A 24,636-nucleotide genomic window follows, 5' to 3' on the forward strand; every position below is an offset into this window, starting at 1 on the left:
GCTACTGGGTATGGTACACATACTTGTTGTAGTCGCTGACTGGTTGGTTTTGAATCTTTATCCTCGGACTTGACAAAGCCTTGATTGGTTATTCCTGGTAGTTTTGCACAGGCTACTTGTAGAGGCTCTTGACGCAGGGCCGGTTACCGAGATTGGCAGAGTGAAGTTTTCCGATCGTTGAAGTTTTATTGCCAGGAAATAATTCCATTCAGTAGGTGCCGCTGAATGGAAAGCAGTCCTGAAAAGGCAGAAATGGGTTGCTCAAGCGCAAACCCGAGAGTCGAACCAGCGCCGCGTGATTTTGAGCCAGGCGCGTAACCACTGAGCTAACGGGGCTAGCTATGCTCATAACAAAAACACTCCAACTTGAAAGCTACCTTGCACAACTCAAGCTTCCAAAAACAATGCTAATTTTAACAAATATTACACTGGCTACGAATAACTATAGCTTAGCATGACAACAATCTCAATTCTTGCTTTGAACTTTGTTTAGTAATTAAATAAAAGAAACAAAAAAACATTAACAATCAGCATGCCAATCTGTGCCTACAAGTCAGAAAGTTTCGAGAAAGACACTCCAATATCACGTGGTTACTGCTTATTGCAGTGATCATTTCTTGTAGACCGGTCACCAGTGTTATTATTACTTCGGCTCGGCAGTCAAGTGAACTCGTTTTACCTGTTGATCACGTTCAGTTCAGACAAACCAGTCATGCGGAAAATGTAACTGAGACTACCGCCTTCAATATTCCTCTCGGGTGTCTTGACTAGAGATGTAAATGCAAAAAAAACGAACCGTTTTTTTTTAAAAAAAACGTGTTTTTTTTCAAAAAAAACTTGAGCCAAAAAAAACACTCGTTTTTTTGTTTTTTTTGTTTTTTTTCATATTTTTCTGAAAAAGTTGCAATTTTTTTGCAATTTACAGCTTAGTTTCATTATAGTGCTCTTGAAAAACATTAAATTACTAAAAATAGTTTTATTGGTGTGCTGAAATTCCTAAGTGTTTGTGTTTGGCAGCATATGTTCTTGCATAGTCCTATGAGGACCTATGTTGTTTCGCTTTCTTCTTCATTCTCTGGCATGTTTGTGGCAGTAGACCTGACAAACATTGAATTAATGAAATTTGATACATGACATAATGTAGATGAGTTAATTTCTTTTTCCTTTTATGGAAGTTAGCCTATGATGTTAGTATACTGTGGTACTGGTTATTCTTGTACACACACAATGGGTTGACGAAATTTTGACAAAACAAGGTGGCAGTATTCAGTACACACATTTACCTTGTTTGTGGACGTGGTAATTTACTAATGCAAGCTATTGCCAATAGCTTGTTTAAACATGTTTTGTAACTGATAGCTTGCCAACGATGTATATGCTTTATAAATGTTGAAACAGAAGTATTCTTTTCGTGTGTTGTAAGATCTTGGATTGGACACTTCGTCATTGATGCTTCTTGCAGATTATTTGGGACATATAATGCAAGAGACCTTATCACTGATATTTTTAGCTGTCAAAAGTTAGTGCATTTGTCAGAAAAGGTTTAGGTTAATGTTCCTTTCAAATGCCCACCACCCATGTTGACTATTGCTAGTAACTACCATTCTACCAACCTTGAATGAAGAAATTTTTCCTTTAAAGTGGAGTTTTTCAGCACTGCTCAGTGCTCAGTGTTCACATAGTGAATAAATGCTTTATAATGCTTTTCCTGACAAGAATAAAGTTTTACCCATATTCCCACAATGCAGGATAAAGATACAAAACAAACATCAAAGATGAAAACTTATTTTATTTGAGAACTAGGCCTACTGTTTTTTGAGATAAAAAGAAATTGACCTCTTGTCGTTACGTACCAATAAAACCATGATGCAAACTTTAATTTTTTTTATTGGGCAGAGGAAAGATTGACGAAAAGTTAGGCAAAAACAAAAAAAGTGCTAAAGTCTCAAAGTTCTGCAAACTAGTTCAAATTGGATGGATTAAGTGCAACCAATAACCATACTTCTTTTAAACATGTCTATGACAGCACAATGGTGTGATTAAGGGAAAACAAACATGACTATGACGTCACAAAGGATTATTGAATCTCTTCAGGGAAAATAAAAAAACATCAAAACGTTTCCATCTTTCACTACATTTAAATGTGATTTGGGCTAAAAGTTGGGACTTTAGCACTACACTGCTTTTGCCAAACTTGTCATCAATATTTCTTCTACCCAATTATTTTTTTTTTTAATTTACGCACCATGGTTTTATTGGTGCGTATCGACAAGAGGTTAATTTCTTTTTAGCTCAAAAAGTAGTAGCCAAAACTTGTTTTAATATTCATAAACAGATAGCCCACCCCATAAAACATGGGGGTAGAGCTAAAACTTATGTAAATATGTTGAGCGGTTCTTGAGATATGGCCGTTTTTCTATTGCTCCTTATCTATAAAGCCACTTAGTGGCTAAGGTTATTTCACTTATAACTCGAGAACCGCTTGTGTGATTTTCATCACGTTTGCACCAAATGCACATCAACTGGAACAATCTCTTGACGTTGTACTGGTAATGGTGTGGTGTGCTGGTGAAAAGTGCCTTTGTGAAGTAGAGAAACAGGACCCTGACCACCTGGTCCTAACGTAACATGCCCATTAACCAAAATCCCAGGTGGCTTCGAAACTGTACACGAGTGTGGTACTGCATTTAACAACTGGCTGAACCAAATTACAGACAATACTTGAGATGTGCCAACCATAGGACACTGTGTTACTATTTGAGACGATGAGAAACCTTTATGGCTCGTGTGTTGAGACTTGAGAGACATATTGTCTCATTTGAAAGATGTTATACGAGTTATGAGACTATTTTTTTGTTGAAAGAGACGCTATTGCAATGAGTTTACCCTAATTGCTGCATATTGTGACATTTAATAAAAAAATAGGTAAAAAAAACAAAAAAAACAAAAAAAACGAATAAAAAACAAAAAAAACGATAAAAAACAAAAAAAACGAGCTCGTTTTTTTTAAAAACAAAAAAAACCGTTTTTTTACATCTCTAGTCTTGACAGTTAAAACACAGCAGACGAGACTTTTTCCAACAGAAAAAAAGGATGTTAAGTTAGCGCAAGGATGTTTTTGATTGTGCATTTTTTAGTAACGCCAATGTTAGGTAGATTGAGCGAAGTAGTAGGCTTATTTGCGCAGGCCTATTTCATCCATAGACTCTGCTGTCAAGCCTATAATTGCAAAGAATACATTAATTATTGAAAAACAGTTGTTCAGGGTTCAATGACCTTGCTAGTGCTGTAATTTAATCAAATTTGCATCATATGTAATTTCAAAATCTATAACTTATGCCTAACATAAATTAGGCCACTGACACAGAATTATTCAATATGTTTAAATATCCTTTCTTGTATTTTGTGTAGCATATTTGTAGGTTTCGTTAACAGCAATTGAGAATGCAGCTGCTAGTTATTATCATAGCAACCATGATGGTGCTAGTAAATAGTTCACCAATTTTCAAGCATTATGATCAACCAGACTACAAACTTGAAAAAAAGCAACCTAAGGTAGGTTTCGACAGTAGCGTAGCGTGTAAGAGGCACGGGGGAGGGGCACGTGCCCCCAATCATTTTGACATTACAATAAAAAACTTTTATTAAAATGTTTTTTTCCATAAGGTTGGCTTGGAAATGTTGTGAATTACTGAATATCAGGGGTAGGCTATGTGGGTCACCAGTCACTTAAATTGTGCAATTCTCGCACTTGCAACTTTTCTGTTTTGAAAACTCGAATGCAAGACTAGAAATAGCAGTGACAACCCAAACTAGAAATAGCAGTGACAACCCAATAGCTTGTCATTAATGAAGTATTGTGAACATTGTGACCAACCAAGTATTTACAAACCCATTTATGACATTATTATGGTCTTTCGAAAATTCGATCACATAGTTTTGATCCTTTTTCGTCTTTTTAGTTGTTAGCAATGCTTCCACTAGGATTTTATCTCGAAATAGGGATTATTCAATGCTTTGAAGAAGAAAAAAGGAAAAGATCGGAAGGATTTTTAACAATTTTACAAGGAAATTTTGTCTTAAAAAGGGAATTGTTGTTTTTAGCAATTTTAAAGAAAATTTTATTAATATTCCCTTTCAAAAGTTCTAAAAACTACTGGAATAACGATGATCAGCTGGTTTCCGTCGCCACTCGCCATCCGGATAGCTGTAGTTGTCAATCAGTTTAATATCATTAGAGTTTTCTTCTTTTTTATATGCAGACCATGTTAAAAAATTTTTAACACAAAATCTCGTTTTATTTCGACGGAAAAGTCTTTGTCTTTCATTTCGAAATCTTAGTAATTTGGTTTGTTATATTGTAGTTTTTACACGGCCGTGTGGTTCACTGGGTTGAGTAAGCCAACTACGTCGTCTACGTAAAACATTACATGCGAGCCGTCAAGTGTGTTGTATCATATTGTTTATTTTAAATACAAAATCCATCCAAATGAGTAACCTAGCTGTTGCAAACTAACAAAATATCGTCAATGCAAACTGAGTATGATAGGCTAATCTTTATACCATATAACCTGCTGGTTTAGCGAAAAAATTGCACTACAGGATGGTTCGTTTGAAGTTCGTCGTTACGCTGCCGCCAACTGGACGAGTACCTCCATGCAAGGGTCAGAAATTAGCGACGAAGCCCGAGAGTTTATCAAGCTTTTTAAATACATCAGCGGATCCAACGTTCAAAGTAAAGTTTAAGTTTTGTCATAAAGTTTTAATAAAATTTCATGTAGCTGACTACATGTTAGTTTCAGTAGCCCAGTTGGTGCAATGCTGGTAGCATCTACGTCTACAATGCATAATTTTCACGTGGTTAACCTCCAAAGCACTATTTGCTCTCCCATCCGGTGTATTTTAACCTTAAATTTATCTTCCGAATTTACAATTGTATCCAGCAAGAATTGAAAATAGGTTGAAAGCTTTGGAACAATTACACCATTTCTCATGAATGATTGTCTGGTCATGCACTCTTCTAGATCAGTAATAGCCTACCACTCACAAGATCTTCAAGGAGCGGATGAAGCTTTAGCTTGCCAACGCCCAACATCACGTGTTATCACAGTTTTCATGCGCTTCAAATAATTAATAGAAGTGCTCTTTCTCAATATTAAGTTATAATATGTGCAGAACCATTTCTTTGTCATTAGTTAAAGAACGTTCTGTCAAATTGAGGAAACGTTGAAATTAACTAAACTTTCTATTGCAGAAGTAAAAATGGCAATGACCATCCCAGTGACCATCAGGTTCGAGTCTCCGCCATGTATCATGTGCAATCGGACCTACACGATGTCTTTCTACGTTGCTAAAGACTTTCAGTACTCTCCTCCAACCCCAACGGACAAAAAAGTGGTCGTCGAGAATCGTCCTGAATTTGTTGCTTACGTCAGGTAGACTACGTCACTGGTTTGCGAAGTTGCCGTAAAAGAAATTTTGATTTAATAATTTTTAAAGCTTTGGTAGAGAGTGTGGCTGACGTCAGATGCTATGACAGCGTCAGCAGTCTACCAGCCTGTCAGTGTAGGTTTTTAATGCGACAGCCTTTTCTGGACTCCAATGCACAACCACGCCAATTGATTTGTTGTGTATATTGATCAGTGGCGTACCGTGACCACTTTGACAGGGTGTTCAGTGACGGCAAAGCAACAGCGGGGGGTCTGGGGGGCCTCCCCCAGAAAATTTTTAAAATTAACATTGAATTTGGTGCGTTCAGAGAGCATTTTCAGCACAAATTCTGAACATGAACAGAACTGACAAAAATAATGTTGTCGGAATGGAGAAGAATACAAAATAGATATTTATTTGACAGCGCATTGAATGAAAGACTTAATAATATCAAACATTAAGTTGCATTTCTAAAGTCACATACTTCAGTTCACTTTTTATTTCTGACCATCAAAACGAACAATATTACTTGCCATAACACAGCAGGAGTCTGAAAAAACGCTAAAGTTAAAGCGTGCTCGAGATGGAAATGATTTACTTCATGCAAGGATTAGGCACGGTTGCAATGCCTTGAGCATAGCCGTACGAGACCAAACCATTTTGGGGGGGCAAAACGTAAATTTGCCCAAATCTGCACGCTTTTATAGAAATTGCCCAAATGTAATGTATGCGGTGCATGATAACAGTAAAAAACTAACATAACAAGATCCCCAGCAGTGGCGTAGCCCGGAATTTTGAACTGGGGGAGAGTTTTTTGACGCTTATGGCGACACCCAGCGGCGGGGGCTCAGGGGGGCCTCCCCAGAAAATTTGAAAACTTACTTTGAATTTGGTGCATTCTGAGAGTATTTTCAACAAAAATGTGGGTATGAATATTCCTGTAAAATGGTGCTGTCCGGTGGCATAGCAAAAGAATAAGATCATGTTTTCTTAGGCATTTTTCGGAAATAAAGCTACAAGTCTCTATGTTTTCTTGTTGCTAATTCCTAGCTGAGATATTTGAATGTTTGGTAATGGCAAAACTTGCTCTTTTCATGTTTTATTTAAAATTAGGCAAACTTTGTTTTAGAGGCATAGACTGAAAGCATCATTCTCAATTTTGTGACGTCACACGTGTGCCAAAGGGGGGGTTGCAACCCCCAAAAGCACCCCTTGGGCTACGCCACTGATCACCAGCTTGCTAGAATTTCTTACCAAGTAATCAAGATAGAACAACTGAATTTATCTTTGAAGATACTTTGCTTGTGCATTGCGATGCTTTTGCACTTTGGCATGGTAGGTAGGTAGGAGTAACAAATATTGTTTTACACACCACAAATAAAAAACAACCCCACTTAAATATTCAGTTGTGATGTCATAAAAGACTCAGAAAAATAAACATTGCAGGAAACCGGCTCAGGGTGACCATGCGGATTCAGAAAAAGTACATAACAATAGAGAAATTATAACTAAATGTAATAAAACACAGACATACTACTTCTGTTCAAATAAACTTTGTTCAATCAAATAAAGTAGTTTTGATGATACAAAATTTTAGTGCAAAAAATAAAAAGGTCTGGCAGCACTACTTCTAAAAATATAGGCTATGTAATTTGATGACAAAAATAACTAATATATTCTAAGTTTGCATACAGACAGACGGTGACATAGGATTCAAAGAACCCAATTAGCCTAACAGTTTGTATTTACATTGATTCAATGTCTGAATATTGAATAATGTTCAATCGTCGGATTTGCAGAAGGCGTCGTTGGATTTTCAAAAAATCGCCGAATAGGGAACTCGCCGAAAAAGGCTCTCGCCGAATAGTAGCAGAACCTTTTATAAAAGTAACCAAACAAAGCTAAGCAACACCTTAACATTACTTTTAACAGGTATAACATTTTTTGTTAAATGTTGTGGTGTTGCTTAGCTATGTCTGTTTATGGTTGAAAAAGTACTGTAACCTCTCCACCCGAATTGTTTTATAAAAGTACCGGTATTCACCAGATTTATATAAATTCATATTTTGTAGTTGCCCAAATCGAGGTGATGCATTTATGGACATCATGAAAAAAATTAAAGACTTTGTAAATTTTGATGCCGAGGCAACTGCATCATGCCAATTTGGGCAGTTTTATAAATAGACTATGATCAGATAATTTCATATTTTTTGTTGCCCAAATCTAAACGATACAGTTGTGTAAATGGGAAAAATTAATGAATTTGTTCATTTTGGGGAAACTGCCTCACGCTAATTTGGGCAGTTGCATAAACAGACTAGCCTAATCAGTTTCATCAGATAATTTCATGTTTTCAGCAGCCCAAATCAACACGATGCATTTGTGAAAATTTATAAAATTAGCTATATAGCAAATTTTGTGTTTTGATTTGGGCAGTTTCACAAAAGTATTAGAGACATATTTTGGTGGCTGCCCAAATTGGAATGATGCAGTTGGTTAAATGCATTTCGTACTAGCTTGATCACCATACAATACATCAATACGGGTGTGCCAAATGAAAATTTTGCGGCACTCACATTTCTTGTGCAAATAAGAGGCTGTACTTAGTTTGATAGGTAAAAGATATTAATTTATAGTTTTTCTTAATTCATGCAATTTTGTTGCTTTTCATATAGCAATTTTTGCCCTAATAATTGCAAGATTTTGCCCGAATTCGCAACGTTTTGAAACAACAGAGGGGGCGGCTGCCCCCCCTGCCCCCCTGGCTCGTACGGCTATGACCTTGAGAAATGTATAAGCGAATTAAAAACAAACAGGTGAAAGTTAAAACAATAGCAAAGCAACTCGATAATAAACAAGAAAAGAAAGTCGATTGCTATGTTGGTCCGCTGTACTTTTATCCGCCGTACTACTTAGTAAAAACGAAAATGTTTAACACCTCGACTGCAGAAGGAAAATTCATCTATAGCATAATTCGATTCTTCTTGTTTGTGCAATAAATTTTTGAATTACATCGTCGTAGAAAGCTTGCTTTTGCTTCAGTTCTAGCAAAAGTTGTTTCCAACGCTGATCACCTCAAACTCTAATCCAACAAGCTAAAACTTGCTATTGCCTGGGATTCCCCCAATGACGCGCCAAGGTGTGCAGATCAGCGAGTGCACAGCCTGGCTGACCTAAAACCATTGCTGTTTTCGCTGCCTTGTGACGTCATTTTTCTTACTTGTTTATTTTAAATAGCACTCGCCAAGCTGTCAGTGCACACCCAGCTTAAAGGTAATGACCGAAAAAAATTAAAGGCAATGACCTCAAACGTTGGAATATTAAAATTAGAAGGGGACGAGTTTTGCAATTGAAAAGAAAGCAATCAGCATGCAGCAAGATGTTAGAATATCATGAAAGTAAAGAACATCGACAACCGATGGAAATTTTCTTTTTTTCTGGATTTCTTGGGGTGTGCAGTGCACACCTTGAACACCCTGAATATACGCCACTGATATTGATTGATGTCAAGGTGAAGACTGACGATAACTGCAATAAACAAACGAGACTAAGACAGGTGCCTAACCTACACACATATTTACACTCGCACATAATCAACCAAAGTGTTCATACAATGTATGCTGCTATTCTTAATTGTCTTATTCTTACGGCATCATTTGCATCTAAATACAGTAAACCAAATCGCACAAAGTATGTACCTGACGTTGGCGAAACCAAGACCCAAAGAGAAAACTCAATTTCTTCCAAACGAACAATCTACAACAACATTTACCAATGAACTCAGGCTTCAACAAATCTAAGTAATCATAGGGCAGACGACAAATTATATCAGGGCATGTTAATAATGATAGGCTACCCTATGCATCAAACATCAAATAACATCACACACCAATTACAACATAAAGAAGGTATGCCGGATATGAGCCCAACAGCATGGTATTTCATTAGACCAGGTTTACTATTAAATTTGTAGGATTACACTTGCACGGCACAGATTGAGCACAACACACTAGTGTTACGGCCAATCTCTGTACAAATCAAACGTCATATAAAAACCGTTCAAGTCTACTGAATATTACGTCATGGAAATTCCTAAAACATGAGCCAAAATTGCACCAGCGTTAATAAGACTTGTGTCAGACCTGTTTAAATCTGTTTGGACCTGTTTGGGCCTGTTTAAACATGAATGCATTGGTTCACTAGCTCGAACACCTGTTGAATGACTTCATAATTGTCTTTCATTTATTGCGTCACAGTTACTTTCTACGTGAATTTGAGATATTGATATCTATTCTGGTCATTCGTAAAATGATTGTTTGAAAGTTGGCCGCACATTTAACTGTTGGCTTAGTGCTTGCTAGCTGGACAAAAGTTCCGTCTTTTATCCAATTAATCTGTATTGTAGTGACAGTTTTTTTAGAGGTGTAGGCGTTACACCTATTTTCGATAGCCTCGGGCTAATTTTACTGGAATACACTGTTTGAATAGACGTTTCGAAAGTGTGTTTATTTTTGGGTCATTGCATGCAGACGAACGGATTTGGGAATCTTACGTTACAATTTTCCCACGAAGAGATTATGGTTTACCGCTGTGACCATAAAAAATAAAAGACGAAGTTAGTTAGTTGGTAGGCCAAGAAGCACTTAGAAGCAAAGAAATAATAAAAGAAGATCTTATTGGTTGGTAGTCTAAAGAAGCAAAGAAAATTAAAAACATTTCTTCTCGGTAGGCAACTGAAGAACTTTAAGCTAAAAAGTAAAGACATTTCTTCTCAGTTTGGTACAGAAGAAAAAATAACTTTGACATTCATTGGCAAGAAAGAAGATTAAAGGCAATCCATCTGTGCTTGAAGATTCAAGTGGAAGAATCCAAGCAAGTTTTGTGGACGTTTGGACTTCACATACTCGTACAGCTACGGTATCGTGCATTTAAATTCTTTTTGTATTTTTACGGTCTTTGCAGTTAAGTTTTTTATAACTACTGTAATTTTGTGTGTTTGTGTAACTTAATTTTTTAATTGTTAAATTTAGCCCTAACATTTAATATGTCTACACTCGGTGGTGACAAGGACTCGACCGCCGTAGACTCGACTGAGTTTAAGCCTGATGATGTTCTTTGCGGTCGGGCAGGACATTCTGGGGAGGGGCCCATTAACGATGAGGCTAAATCAGTTCGAGAAGCCCGGCATCTTAGACGGGATATTTTGACTCAAATTGGGAAACTTTCTGTAGCCCTAGGTTCTTTGAGTGATAAGCAGGAACTGTTAATTTTTAGATCTAAGTTATCTACTTTAGAAGAGGAATTACGGCATTTCCATGCTCTCTTGAGTAAAATTTTTAACTCTGCAATCTTAGCAGAACTTCATGATAGGGTAGATCCCGAATTTAACTCGTTAAAAAATAACTTCGAACAAAAAGAAAGTGAGTTCTCAGATAGGTTGGATGCTGACATACATCCTGAGGATAGCGCCTCAAATGTAAGCACTAGGATGTCTGAGAGCTCGTCACGGATAGTTGCACAAATTAACCTACAGCTAAGACGAGAGGAGCTCCAGATACAAGCCGAGGCCGAAGCAAGAGCTGCTGAGGCCGCCGTGAGAGCTGAGGCCGAAGCGAGAGCTGCTGAGGCCGCCGCGAGAACTGAAGCCATACGAGTTGAGGCCGCCGCGAGAGCTGAGGCCGTACGAGCTGAGGCTGCCGCGAGAGCTCAGGCCGAAGCCAGAGCTGCTGAGTTCGCACTCAAAGACGCTCAGTTGAGGGCTGAACAACGTAAAGAGGTAGTTTTAGCTGAATATCGTTCTGAGTTGGGCTCCCGGCGTAGCTCTAGGAAGGGCTCTTCTAGGCATTCCAGAAGTGAACATCAATCGCAGTTTAATTTACCTAACCTTTTCCAGACGTCTGTTCAATCTGTAAGTGGACCAGTACAATCCACATCTTTTCAAGATGTTTCAGGAGGTCTCGGGGCCGCGGCTAAGGGTCTTCCGAAGGCTGTAGAGCCAAGGTCTGTGAATTATAACCGATCTCCTCCCCCAGAGCGTACAGGTCACGGGGCCGCCATTAGCAGTAATGCTTGGCCCCCTTCAAAGTTTTCTGCGCCGCTAGTTACTGATCGCCCAGCTACACGTAATTTGGGTGGTTGTGAGAGGCGTATCGTGTCTCCTGATTTTAACGTGTTTGAGGATCGTGATCGGGCTGTGCATGTGACTCAGCCCACTCAGCCCCTTAAGGGATATAGCTTGTCTTCTCCCGCTAAATCGAGTTCTCAACAACAGGATTGCTTTTTTGAATACCAAAATAGTAGGACGTTCTTCGATAAGGCGGCCTTGATTGGTTACGATGGTAATAATATGCCATTTGTCTTCTTTAAAAATCGTGTTATGGCCTTGATGGCAGCTTCGCCCTTTAAGGGAACTCGTTTGACTTTGTTGCAAGCAGCTTGTGTTAGAACAGCTGCACAAACGATTGCTAATTTGGTTTCTGACACCCCTGGCTTGTCAGAGGAAGACAGGATAGAAATGTCGTTAGCTCGCTTGTCCCAGCGTTTTGGGGTTCGTGGAGGTCTTTTTGCAGAACCAGAAATTAGAAAGTATCGCTATGGTAGCAAATTGACTTCGACCTCTTCCAGTGATCTGAAAGAGTTTAAAGATGAATTATCGCAATGTTTGCTTTACGCGCAAGCTTATGGTCAGCGTGACAAATTGGAAGGACGTTTTGTTTTGGATTTGGCTAAGCGACTCCCGTTTGACGCTAAGCAGCGTTATCTTGACTTTTTAGGTGATCAGTATGGTGGCACTGATGAGCCTACTTTTCAGAGTTTGTTTGAATTTGTAGTACGGGAGGAAACGCGTAAGTCGACTGATTTTAGCATTATGCTAATGGGCGATTCTGGTGAGTCGCAGCAATTTAAAAAGTTTGGCAAAGGAAAATTGCCTTCATGTCCGGTTAGGCAGACGTCCGTAAAACCCCATGATGATGTGATGTCAGGGAGTTCGCAGTACTCGACTGTTGTTGGCGCACCGCGCGGTGGTGAAGCCAGACGTAAAAACCTACCGGCATGTTTTTGTTGTTCGTCACGTGGTCAAGTTGAATATCATTTTTTGTCTAATTGTAAAGAATTTTTGCGCTTGACACCTAAAGGTCGGAGAGATGTCATTGTGAAAGCTGGAAAATGCTTGAACTGTTTGCGCCAGCATATGGTTAAGGACTGTAATCATGCAAACAACTGTCGTCAGTGTGGGCCTAACAACGATAGGAAACACTATTTTCTTCTGCATGATTTTTATGTGACGTCACGTGATTCTCTGGATTCTGTCGGTAAAGATGATGCTGGTGCCAGAGTTCCTGTGCGTAATGTTAAGATTGGAAATGTTAAAGCAGCCTTTAACCGCGTTACTGCTGCTCGTGTTTTGAATCCAATGACTGGCAAATCGAAGTTGGTGTATTGTCAGCATGATCCTGGTTCGCAGTTGACCTTTGTTTCGAGTGACTTGGTGTGCGAACTTGGTCTTAAACCGTATGATAAAGCGTCGTTTAAAATAGATACTCTGGCTGGTCAGAAACCTACTTGTGCTGACCTTGTTAAACTCAACATCCAGTCGTTAGAGACTGATGAACTGTTTTGTGATATAACCTCGGTGGTTAACCCAGCTTGGGCTGACGATGTTAAAACTTTACCTCATAAACAAGATTTAAGTGGTTTCCGTCATTTTCATGACGTGAATATGTTTCATTTGAATGATTGTAGTACTGTAGATGTACTGATTGGCAATGACAACGCTTATTTGATGTGGGCAAAAGAAGAACGTGTTGGTGAAAATCGCAGTGAACCGCATGCTTTACTCACTCCTCTCGGTTGGTTGGCTTGTGGTGGTAAGTCACCCTTAGTTGAAAGCGTTGCTAAAGTGTGCAGAGTGCAGACGTCTTCAGAGTCGGATGTCATCTCTGGCTTTCAGCGTAAAATTGAGTCTCGTGATATGGAAATAGCAGACCTGAATAAAGTCATTCAGGATTTGACTTTGCAAAATGAAACCTGTGAATTGTCTCGCAATGATATTTTGGCTAGAGAACTTGTCGAACCGAATATTGAGTTGAAAGATGGTCGATTTGAGATACCTGTTCCGTTGAAGGAAGTTATTGATTTACCTAACAATTTTGTGTTGGCGTCAGATAGAGCTGCTGATTTAAAGAAGAAGGCTTTAAAACAATCTGAATTCCGAGGAACTTGTGTAAATGATGTAATGTCTTCTTGTCCTGAATTGTCTGACTTGTTAAACCCTCTGGCAGATGTCTTGGCTAGATTTCGGCTTGAAAGATTTGGTTTCATGGCTGATGTGACCAAATACTTTTTTCACATTTTGGACTCTTCAATTCGTAAGCCCAATTTTATTGAACTGCTTACGTACACAGGCAGTGCCGTTCGGATCGTGAACGAACGCCCTTTGGTACCTTTGAGTGACGACCCTAGGGATTTTACTGTCATCACCCCTGCCTCACTTTTGACCCCATACTTAGACCCATACTGTGCTGTTGGGCAACCACATGATCGTGACCAATTAAGAAGGGATTATCGGTTCAATTTGTCACTTTCTCAGCAGTTTTGGAATAAATGGATCGATTTTTACTTGCCAGGTCTTCAGGGCCGGAAAAAATGGCTAAAAATGGCCGAGAATTTGGAGCCTGGTCAACTTGTAGTGGTAGGTTCTCTCCAAGACATTGGTAAACGTGGGAAGTATCAACTTGGGAGGGTGCATGAGGTAGTTCCACAAATTAGGAAAGGGAAGCCTGTGGTTCGTAGAGCCAAAGTTGCCGTCTGCAACTATGATGAGAGTACGGGGAAAGTGAAAGTAGACTACGTGTTGAGGGATATTTCGTGCCTCGCCCCCGTAAAGAACACCTAAGTGTTAGGGTTTGAGCCTGGTTTTGTCTGCGGTGGCCGATACTTGTCTGAGCCCGGAACAGTCGGTTATTATCGCAACTATTGTATATAGCGTCATTTAGCGTGTACCTATGGTACCAATTTCATGTATCGTCGTGTTTATTCTTATTGCTGTTCATTCTTTGCATGCCCTTTGTATTTGCGTATTAACTTAAACGTGAGTGATTCAAAAAATTTGTGTATCGTGTGTTTTATTCATTGGCTCACGATTGTCCTTCAATTCTTTTTTAGTTATGCCATGTTAGACTGTCATAACTAGGGGCCGCTATGTTACGGCCAATCTCTGTACAAATCAAACGTCATATAAAAACCGTTCAAGTCTACTGAATATTACGTCATGGAAATTCCTAAAACATGAGCCAAAATTGCACCAGCGTTAATAAGACTTGTGTCAGACCTGTTTAAATCTGTTTGGACCTGTTTGGGCCTGTTTAAACATGAATGCATTGGTTCACTAGCTCGAACACCTGTTGAATGACTTCATAATTGTCTTTCATTTATTGCGTCACAGTTACTTTCTACGTGAATTTGAGATATTGATATCTATTCTGGTCATTCGTAAAATGATTGTTTGAAAGTTGGCCGCACATTTAACTGTTGGCTTAGTGCTTGCTAGCTGGACAAAAGTTCCGTCTTTTATCCAATTAATCTGTATTGTAGTGACAGTTTTTTTAGAGGTGTAGGCGTTACACCTATTTTCGATAGCCTCGGGCTAATTTTACTGGAATACACTGTTTGAATAGACGTTTCGAAAGTGTGTTTATTTTTGGGTCATTGCATGCAGACGAACGGATTTGGGAATCTTACGTTACAATTTTCCCACGAAGAGATTATGGTTTACCGCTGTGACCAACTAGATACCAGGACATGTAACACAGCAATGCAGATAGTCAGTGGTGGATTTCCAGAAGATTAGCTTCCGGAGCGCTAGTTTTTTACTTTCCAAATGCGCTAGGTGCCGTAGAAGAAATTCAGAAATATGTCTTTATAGGACTTTGAAACAACACACTTGATGTACCTAAAACGTTGCTAAAGTAAGTATCTTGGTCTATAGATGGTATAGCGTTGTTCAATGCAAATATTCATATTTTAGTGAAACAATAATACAAAAAAATACAAGTTATAGCCTAGAAAAAAAAAAATTTGGTTTTAGTTTTTTCCACTTTTGATTTTTGATTTTTCAAGTTATAGCCTACAATTTTTAAGACACTTATCGTATGCAAAATCATAAAACCTCTGGCGACTTCGGGTCTCAATTGCCGGGTTACGTCCATGGCGTAATCAGGATCCAGCATACTTCGCTGGTTCAAAATTTCTCAGTGGAAGACGGATCATTCGTATAAAGAATAAACTTGAAACAGTTACAGTGTGTAGAGAAGCACGGTCAGATGTCAGTATGAGCTTCATTTGTAAAAATCCGCGCTCACACTCGCTCGATGAAATTGGAAGGGATTATAGTTACGTTATCAAATTTTGAAGACTCTGGGATCTTCTTTTCGTAGTTATATATTCACAAAGTCCTCTCACAGCAGCTTCGCGTTCATCTAAGCGCAATCTCTTTGCCACTTCAATGATTTCGTTTTCTCCGTGTATCATTACTGTGTCCTTGTGATGAGAGGGACAACTCTTGTTACAGTTTCTGCCTTGAGCATCAACTCCTTTCCTTGCCGTTTGCTGTTCACGACTTCTGCTAAAAGCAAACGTCCTAATTTAGTTTCTCTTTTGCTGTAGACGCTCTTTCAGTTAGTGTTGTCAGCTGTGAAGATGGTTGTGGTTTGGTGTAAGCTATACGTAAGAGTATCTTATTGTATTGTAGCCTACTTTATGTTTTCAGATGTTTCGTTTTAAGTGAATAAAACCTTATGTTAGGTTAATCTTGAGTCTACTTTATACGACAGTCCTCTGGCCAAATAGTTGAATCAAGTATTTTTCAGCTGTTAATAAATGACAAGTCTGTTGAATTCAACAAGCGATCTTGGATGGAATTTCCTAAGTGATTGTACACCCTTCTCTGTTGGGTGGACATTACCACCCTTTGGTAGGGTGGAAATGACCATCTTTCCCAATAGGCTATGGGGTGGGAATGAAAAAGTAGAAGTGGAATTTTTAGACCACCCCTAGAAGTGGTTAAAACTACACTTTTTGATTTACAGTGTAGAAGGTGCAGGGATTGATTAGCGGGCTATTTCTGCAATTGTTTACATGTAATTCTACACCTTTGAACTCTAAGTTTTCTTCAGCATCCTTAGCAATGCCATAATGTCGTCCGGGTTCGTTCCTTCGTGTTTCAAATAATTTTGCAAGATTATTATTTTTGTTATCTGCATCTCAAATAGTAGCCTACATGCTCTGTTTTACAGTTCAAGGCTTAGGCTATTTCGGATAATTCTTGCGAGTATTCGTACATCAAAGCGAAGTCCAACAAGAAATCCGTGGATGTTATCTTCGACAAGAGTCCTTGATATTTCGCACGTTCCCGAGAATCTCTTGTGTCGCTAATAGCCCCCTTTTTGAAAAATTTGACAAGTGCTGGGAAATCATTCCAGACGGCACTAACTGTGCGGAAACTCGAGGCTACCCAACGTGTGTCCACTGTCCAGTACCCTTCCGATTTTCAACAACTGCACTTCAACAGCCGCTGCACATTCACCCAATTCCCTGCTATTGTTAGGAGAAGCGTGGTAAAGGCTATAGCGTTTGTCCATAAAAGATCGAAATCGATTCAAATTACTGACTGATTTTACAGCATGACGAACCGATAGTTCCAATCTATGGTTGCACAATACCACACCACAATGTCTGGAAATTAATCACGAAGCCATTTTGCTACACCATTTTTGCGACCTATCATCACAGCCGCCCGACCACATACAACACCAATCAAACAAGAAGATGAAAATGTTGTAGACATGCCATATGATTTTAGGCAGCTCTTCAGGGAATCATAGATGCCATTCGCCGTAAGAATAGCGAGCTCAACAAGACAAATAAATTCACAGGTTCGCTTCCGTCAAGACTGGTACGAAGATATATTATCAGAGTGAATACCCGATTTAACGTGTTCGACTCATCAAGAATTATGGATATACTTTTATTGAACAGGGCAAAGCATAATAAGAGTATAAAATATTTGAGCTTCCGGAACGCCGTTCCGGAGAAGTCAATTTTTTGATCGAGCTTCCGGAGCAGCGCTCCGGACCGCTCCGGCTGAAATCCAGCCCTGCAGATAGTATACAACAGATAAATGAGAAATTACATACCAATTCAAGTACAGATTTTCTTGTGGCAGTTCCGATCGACTTAATAAGGACAACATGCAACTATTCATTTTCACTAATGACGACTTAAACTTAGTACCAAGCTTTCTTTTAAGTGTTTTCAAACCGGCCACATTTTAGAAAGATAAGAAAAAACAGGGTTGCCGGATAAAACACAAACATTAAAAAATACACAAGGAGCGGAAGATCACGCAGCCGTAACAGAGAGTTTGTTTTGTTGAACCATAGGCATACGAAGCCAAGTAACTTAATCAGATTTAACATATTTAAGTTTATTACAACATTTACAGAAAACAAAAAAAAACACATTGAAACAACTTTCAAACGTTTTCGACATCACATGATGTCGTCTTCAGGAATAATATACTGTAATTTTATGAGTATTTAAACAAAATACAATGGTTAAACATTAAATTTATCAAGAGAAAAAAACAGAAAACTGCATAGTGCATGCTTCTGACTAGCTCAACACACAAGGATAAACACGAGAATCTCAATGAACACTGCATTAAACGGCGATACACATATGACATGATGTGGTATGTACAAAAAGGCAAGGTGCGAAAAACTAAATTAAAATACACAGAGCGAAAAAAAACGAGCCGCAAGCATACAATTGTCTGTTTAAAAGTGGATTATTGCGTTTTATTTGCAAGGCTTCTAAAATCTTAGTTTGATACTCAGTAGTCAGACCTGCCCCTGGACTTGATTTCAAATTGCTTAATGGAAACATTGTTTTGACATTTTGCACATAAATGTGTCCATGGTGAAATGTCGATATAAATGAATCGCCATAATTTGTTCATCCATTTCGGTTTTAGTTTAGTCAGTCTAATTCTAACGTTACGGTTACGGCATGAGTGCAATATGTAGGTTATTGTAATAGTGTTTTCCGCGTTTAGTCCGCTAAGAACAATGTAAATAAGATCGTGAAATGTAATGTTAGATGCACTTTCAATACGGACGCACATGATACATATTGTTGCTGTGCAATACGTCGTTACCTTAATGCTGTACACTATTTAGTAAGCCTGCCACAGTAGTCAGTTCATTGCATAAGTTCTTGGTTTTTCTACCATCAAGCTGTTTGATGTAACAGTTAACCCCTTGTAACTTTATTTGATTCATCTTTCATGCAGAACTTTTCCTGGATTTGCTTGTGAGAAAACTTACAGGAAGAATGCGATGGCACTCCATGAAGATCTTCTCCGAAACGGGATCATCGATAGCATGGTAATGAAGAATATCTTTTATGGAGCCACTTATGACAGCCCGATGCACATCTTCAAACGTCACAATGAAGTTTGGGTGATTGGGGCGAAGAAGAGTCCACATGACTTGCTTTCCTTTTACCCCACCGAGTAATTTCAATCAAAAATTTACCAGTTTTATCCCAGTACAATAAAATCATCAATTAAGGAAACTTCGAAACTTGAGTGTGTTCATGTCACAGTTGACAAGCTTAAACATTTTTTTGCAGAAGCACCCCCTTTTGAGATTGCATTTGTGACTTTATTGCGTTTATTACTTTATTAAACTTGGCTCCTTAAGCGTTTTCAATTGGCAAATAAATGGACATCTGTGGTGGGGGTTTTGTCTGTATTTCAAAATGTTTATTGGATGCAAAGTTAGTGACTGCGACGAGATGAAGTTCATTCTGAGTTTTTGATTTTTTTCTGGTGAGTGACAACCAGCAATAGGCTACGGTATCTATGGTGGGTTGCATACTCGAACTGAGAAACCATTATTGAATGATATCGATCAAGACAACATTGCTTGCAGTACAAATAAGAACGCAGAATTGCTATGTTATTAAGCAATATATTTAAAAAAAATTTCCAACTGCTATTGCGGGAACTAAACGACACTCTACGTTGCTAATTTATAACTTTTGTTGTGGGACGCTTTTGGTAATTGAATGTTGGATTGTGGCTTACAAAGCAAAGATGTCTTCGGCAATCGAGTGTTTAGCGCACTGTAGCATGAACACTATAGACACTTTGTTTCAACCATAAACCTGACTCCTTCATGCAGAGGCTCCGAGAGGGGAGGAAGTCGGGCTACTTTCCCCCCTAGCATAACATTGTAAAGGAAAAACGAGTAGTTTTTCGTTTTGTCACTTTTGAGGGGGGCCCATTTTTACTACTAAAATAAAAATTTATCAACCTAAAAGTAAACAAATTTTGAATGAAATGCGTAGTTACAACTTTACAAGTATTTTTCGATCATCGTTATGTTGTTCTAACTTAAAAACTAGTGCTGCTTTGGCTAAGCGTGTATTATGTTTGCTTGACCAACTTGACATGAAAAACTGCGTTTGCCAGTCATATGATAATAGATCCAACATATTTGGAAAAGTGTCCAAGCAAGATTGAAGAAAGTAAACCCTTCTTGCCTATTTTCTGCTTATGGATGTCATTGCTTAAATGCACTGGAGTTAGGGTTTATGGTGTGCAGTGTTGTCCAAATATTAACTTATATCATTTTTGAGTAGTGTAATTGATCGATTAAGCTTATGTCATTTTCAATTGCAGCCAAGCCAGATAGGAAATTCTAAAGAAAGCTATACTTATACAGGCATTTCCAAGCAGCCTACTTGAGCAGTTTCAAACCTGCGCTTCTCTGCATTATGTAAATCACAGTCCTAAGCGAGATTCACTCTACTAACCTATTTATGCAGCGATAAAGAACTGTGCAATGTTTTTCGGCCCCAGAGGAGGCTCACGACGAGAGGTGGACATTGGACAATAAGCTGATGAATTTAATGAAGTTAAAGGAATATGTAATCAAAGTAACAGAAAGCTGGAAAGTAGGCTACTCGCAAGCTTAAGTTGTTATAGGAACTAAGAACCAAAAAAAAAAATTTTTGCTTCACCAGCGCAATCTTACAAACGAAATTTATTCTACTGTACGCTATGTTGCAAAGGATTCGCTAGCTGTTGGTAGTTTATTCACAAATGTATCAACAAACTCAAAGATATCGATAAGTTTGAAGTCCTATGGAAATATCATTGTATGTCTGATGTTGTTCCAGACAATTGTTCACCTAATCAAACGTCATATAAAAACCGTTCAAGTCTACTGAATATTACGTCATGGAAATTCCTAAAACATGTGCCAAAGTTGCACCATCGTTCGTAAGACTTGTGTCAAACCTGTTTAAACCTGTTTCAGTTGAAACCTGTTTAAACATGAAATGTTGCGTCGCGCTAACTGCTGACCAGCCTTTGAGTTATCACAAATTTTTCTGATTCATTCTCGAAGTTGTTTGTTGGAAGTCGGTCGCACATTTAACTGGTTTATTTGGTGCTTGCTAGCTGGACAAAATCTCCGTCTTTTATCCAAGTAATCTGTATCGTAGTGACAGTTTTTAGAGGTGTAAGGCGTTGCATCTCGATTTCGATAGCCGCGGGCTAATTTTACAGGAATACACTTATTGAATAGACGTTTCAAGGAGTGTTTCTTTTTCGGTCACTACATGCAGACAAACGGATCCGGGAACTTTATGTTACAATTTTCCCACGAAGAGATTATGGTTTACCGCTGTGACCATAAAAAATAAAAGACGAGTTCTTGTTAGCTGGTAGGCCAAGAAGCACTAGAAGCACATAAAAATAAAAGACGAGTTCTTGTTAGCTGGTAGGCCAAGAAGCACTAGAAGCACACAAAAAATAAAAGACGATTTTTGTTAGCTGGTAGGCCAAGAAGCACTTGAAGGCATAAAAATAAACGACGTGTTTGTTGTCAGCTAGTGCAGAAGAACTACTTAGAAGTACAAGAAATAATAAAAGAAGATTTGTTGGTTGGTAGTCTACACTCTTACAGAAGCAAAGAAAAGTAAAGACATTTCTTCTCAGTTTGGTACTGAAGAAAAATAACTTTGACATTCATTGGCAAGAAAGAAGATTAAAGACAATCCATCTGTGCTTGTAGATTCAAGTGGAAGAATCCAAGCAAGTTTTGTGGACTTTAGGACTTCATACCCGTACAGCTACGGTATCGTGCATTTAAATTCTTTTTTGTATTTTTACGGTCTTTGCAGTTAAGTTTTTTATAACTACTGTAGCCTAATAATTTTGTGTGTTTGTGTAACTTAATTTTTTTTTTTAATTGTTAATTTAGCCCCAACATTTAATATGTCTACACTCGGAGGCGACAGGGACTCGACCGCCGTAGACTCGACTGAGTTTAAGCCTGATGATGTTCTTTGCGGTCGGGCAGGCCATTCTGGGGAGGGACCCAGTAACGATGAGGCTAAGTCAGTTCGAGAGGCCCGGCATCTTAGAAGGGATATTTTGACTGAAATTGGGGAACTTTCTGTAGCCCTAGGTTCTTTGAGTGATAAGCAGGAACTGTTAATTGTTAGATCTAAGTTATCTACTTTAGAAGAGGAATTACGGCATTTCCATGCTCTTTTGACTAAAATCTTTAACTCTGCAATCTTGGCAGAACTTCGTGATAGGGTAGATCCCGAATTTAACTCGTTAAAAAATAACTTTGAACAAAAAGAAAGTGAGTTCTCAGATATGTTGGATGCTGACATACATCCTGAGGATAGCGCCTCAAATCTAAGCCCTAGGATGTCTAGGACTTCGTCTCGGATAGTGGCACAAATTAACCTGCAGCTAAGACGAGAGGAGCTCCAGATACAAGCCGAGGCCGAAGCGAGAGCTGCTGAGGCTGCCGCGAGAGCTGAGGCCATACGAACTGAGGCTGCCGCGAGAGCTGAGGCCGAAGCGAGAGCTGCTGAGGCTGCCGCGAGAGCTGAGGCCATTCGAGCTGAGGCTGCCGCGAGAGCTGAGGCCGAAGCGAGAGCAGCTGAGGCCGCCGCGAGAGCTGCTGAGTTCGCACTCAAAGACGCTCAGTTGAGGGCTGAACAACGTAAAGAGGTAGTTTTAGCTGAATATCGATCAGAGGTGGGCTCTCGGCGTAGCTCTAAGAAGGGCTCTTCTAGGCATTCCAGAAATGAACATCAATCGCAGTTTAATTTACATAACCTTTTCCAAACGCCCGTTCAACCTGTGAGTGGACCAGGGCAATCCACACGTTTTCCAGCTGTTTCAGGAGGTCTCGGGGCCGCGGCTAAGGGTCTTCCGAATGCTGTAGAGCCAAGGTCTGCGAATTACAACCGAACTCCTCCCCCAGAGCGTACAGGTCACGGGGCCGCCATTAGTAGTAATGCTTTGCCCCCTTCACAGTTTTCTGCGCCGCTAGGTTTTGATCGCCCAGCTACACGTAATTTGGGTGGTTGTGAGAGGCGTATTGCGTCTCCTGATTTTCTGATCGTCTCCCGTGGTCGGGCTGTGCATGTGACTGAGCCCACTCAGCCCCTTAAGGGATATAGCTTGTCTTCTCCCGCTAAATCGAGTTCTCAACAGCAGGATTGCTTTTTTGAATACCAAAATAGTAGGACGTTTTTCGATAAGGCGGCCTTGATTGGTTACGATGGTAATAATATGCCATTTATCTTCTTTAAAAATCGTGTTACGGCCTTAATGGCAGCTTCGCCCTTTAAGGGGACTTGTTTGACTTTGTTACAAGCAGCTTGTGTTAGAACAGCTGCGCAAACGATTGCTAATTTGGTTTCTGACACCCCTGGCTTGTCAGAGGAAGACAGGATAGAAATGTCGTTAGCTCGCTTGTCCCAGCGTTTTGGGGTTCGTGGAGGTCTTTTCGCAGAACCAGAAATTAGAAAGTATCGCTATGGTAGCAAATTGACTTCGACCTCTTCCAGTGATCTGAAAGAGTTTAAAGATGAATTATCGCAGTGTTTGCTTTACGCGCAAGCTTATGGTCAGCGTGACAAATTGGAAGGACGTTTTGTTTTGGATTTGGCTAAGCGACTCCCGTTTGACGCTAAGCAGCGTTATCTTGACTTTTTAGGTGATCAGTATGGTGGCACTGATGGGCCTACTTTTCAGAGTTCGTTTGAATTTGTAGTACGGGAGGAAACGCGTAAGTCGACTGATTTTAGCATTATGCTAATGGGCGATTCTGGTGAGTCGCAGCAATTTAAAAAGTTTGGCAAAGGAAAATTGCCTTCATGTCCGGTTAGGCAGACGTCCGTAAAACCCCACGATGATGTGATGTCAGGGAGTTCGCAGTACTCGACTGTTGTTGGCGCACCGCGCGGTGGTGTGGCCAGACGTAGTGACATACCGGCATGTTTTTATTGTTCGTCACGTGGTCAAGTTGAATATCATTTTTTGTCTAATTGTAAAGAATTTTTGCGCTTGACACCTAAAGATCGGAGAGATGTCATTGTGAAAGCTGGCAAATGCTTGAATTGTTTGCGCCAGCATATGGTTAGGGATTGCGTTCATGCAAATAACTGTCGTAAGTGTGGGCCTAACAACGATAGGAAACACTATTTTCTTCTGCATGATTTTTATGTGACGTCACGTGATTCTCTGGATTCGGTTGGGAAAGATGAGGCTCGTGCCAGAGTTCCTGTGCGTAATGTTAAGATTGGAAATGTTAAAGCAGCTTTTAACCGCGTGACTGCTGCTCGTGTTTTGAATCCAATGACTGGCAAATCGAAGTTGGTGTATTGTCAGCATGATCCTGGTTCGCAGTTGACGTTTGTTTCGAGTGATTTGGTGTGTGAACTTGATCTTAAACCGTACGATAAAGCGTCGTTTAAAATGGATACTCTGGCTGGTCAGAAAGCTACTTGTGCTGACCTTGTTAAACTCAACATCCAGTCGTTAGAGACAGATGAACTGTTTTGTGATATAACTTCGGTGGTTAACCCAGCTTGGGCTGATGATGTTAAAACTTTACCGCATAAACAAGATTTAAATGGTTTCCGTCATTTTCATGACGTGAATATGTTTCATTTGAATGATTGTAGTACTGTAGATGTACTGATTGGCAACGACAACGCTTATTTGATGTGTGCAAAAGAAGAGCGTGTTGGTGAAAATCGTAGTGAACCACATGCTTTACTCACTCCTCTCGGTTGGTTGGCTTGTGGTGGTAAGTCACCCTTAGA

At 39.4% G+C, this 24,636-nt stretch overlaps 1 protein-coding gene across 1 annotated transcript; it reads left to right on the plus strand.

Annotated features, from left to right (window-relative positions):
• The first annotated feature begins 3,415 nt into the window (after nucleotides 1-3,415).
• LOC145775743 (heme-binding protein 2-like) lies at nucleotides 3,416-19,232 on the plus strand. Its single transcript, XM_082587104.1, has 4 exons — nucleotides 3,416-3,555; nucleotides 4,603-4,735; nucleotides 5,255-5,435; nucleotides 18,782-19,232. Exons 1-4 carry the CDS (start codon nucleotides 3,445-3,447, stop codon nucleotides 19,005-19,007), a joined length of 651 nt encoding a protein of 216 aa, XP_082443230.1. The 5' UTR covers nucleotides 3,416-3,444; the 3' UTR covers nucleotides 19,008-19,232.
• The last annotated feature ends 5,404 nt before the right edge of the window (nucleotides 19,233-24,636 follow it).

Source organism: Aplidium turbinatum, chromosome 8 (assembly GCF_918807975.1).
Source record: "Aplidium turbinatum chromosome 8, kaAplTurb1.1, whole genome shotgun sequence".
Taxonomy (NCBI): Eukaryota; Metazoa; Chordata; class Ascidiacea; order Aplousobranchia; family Polyclinidae; genus Aplidium; species Aplidium turbinatum.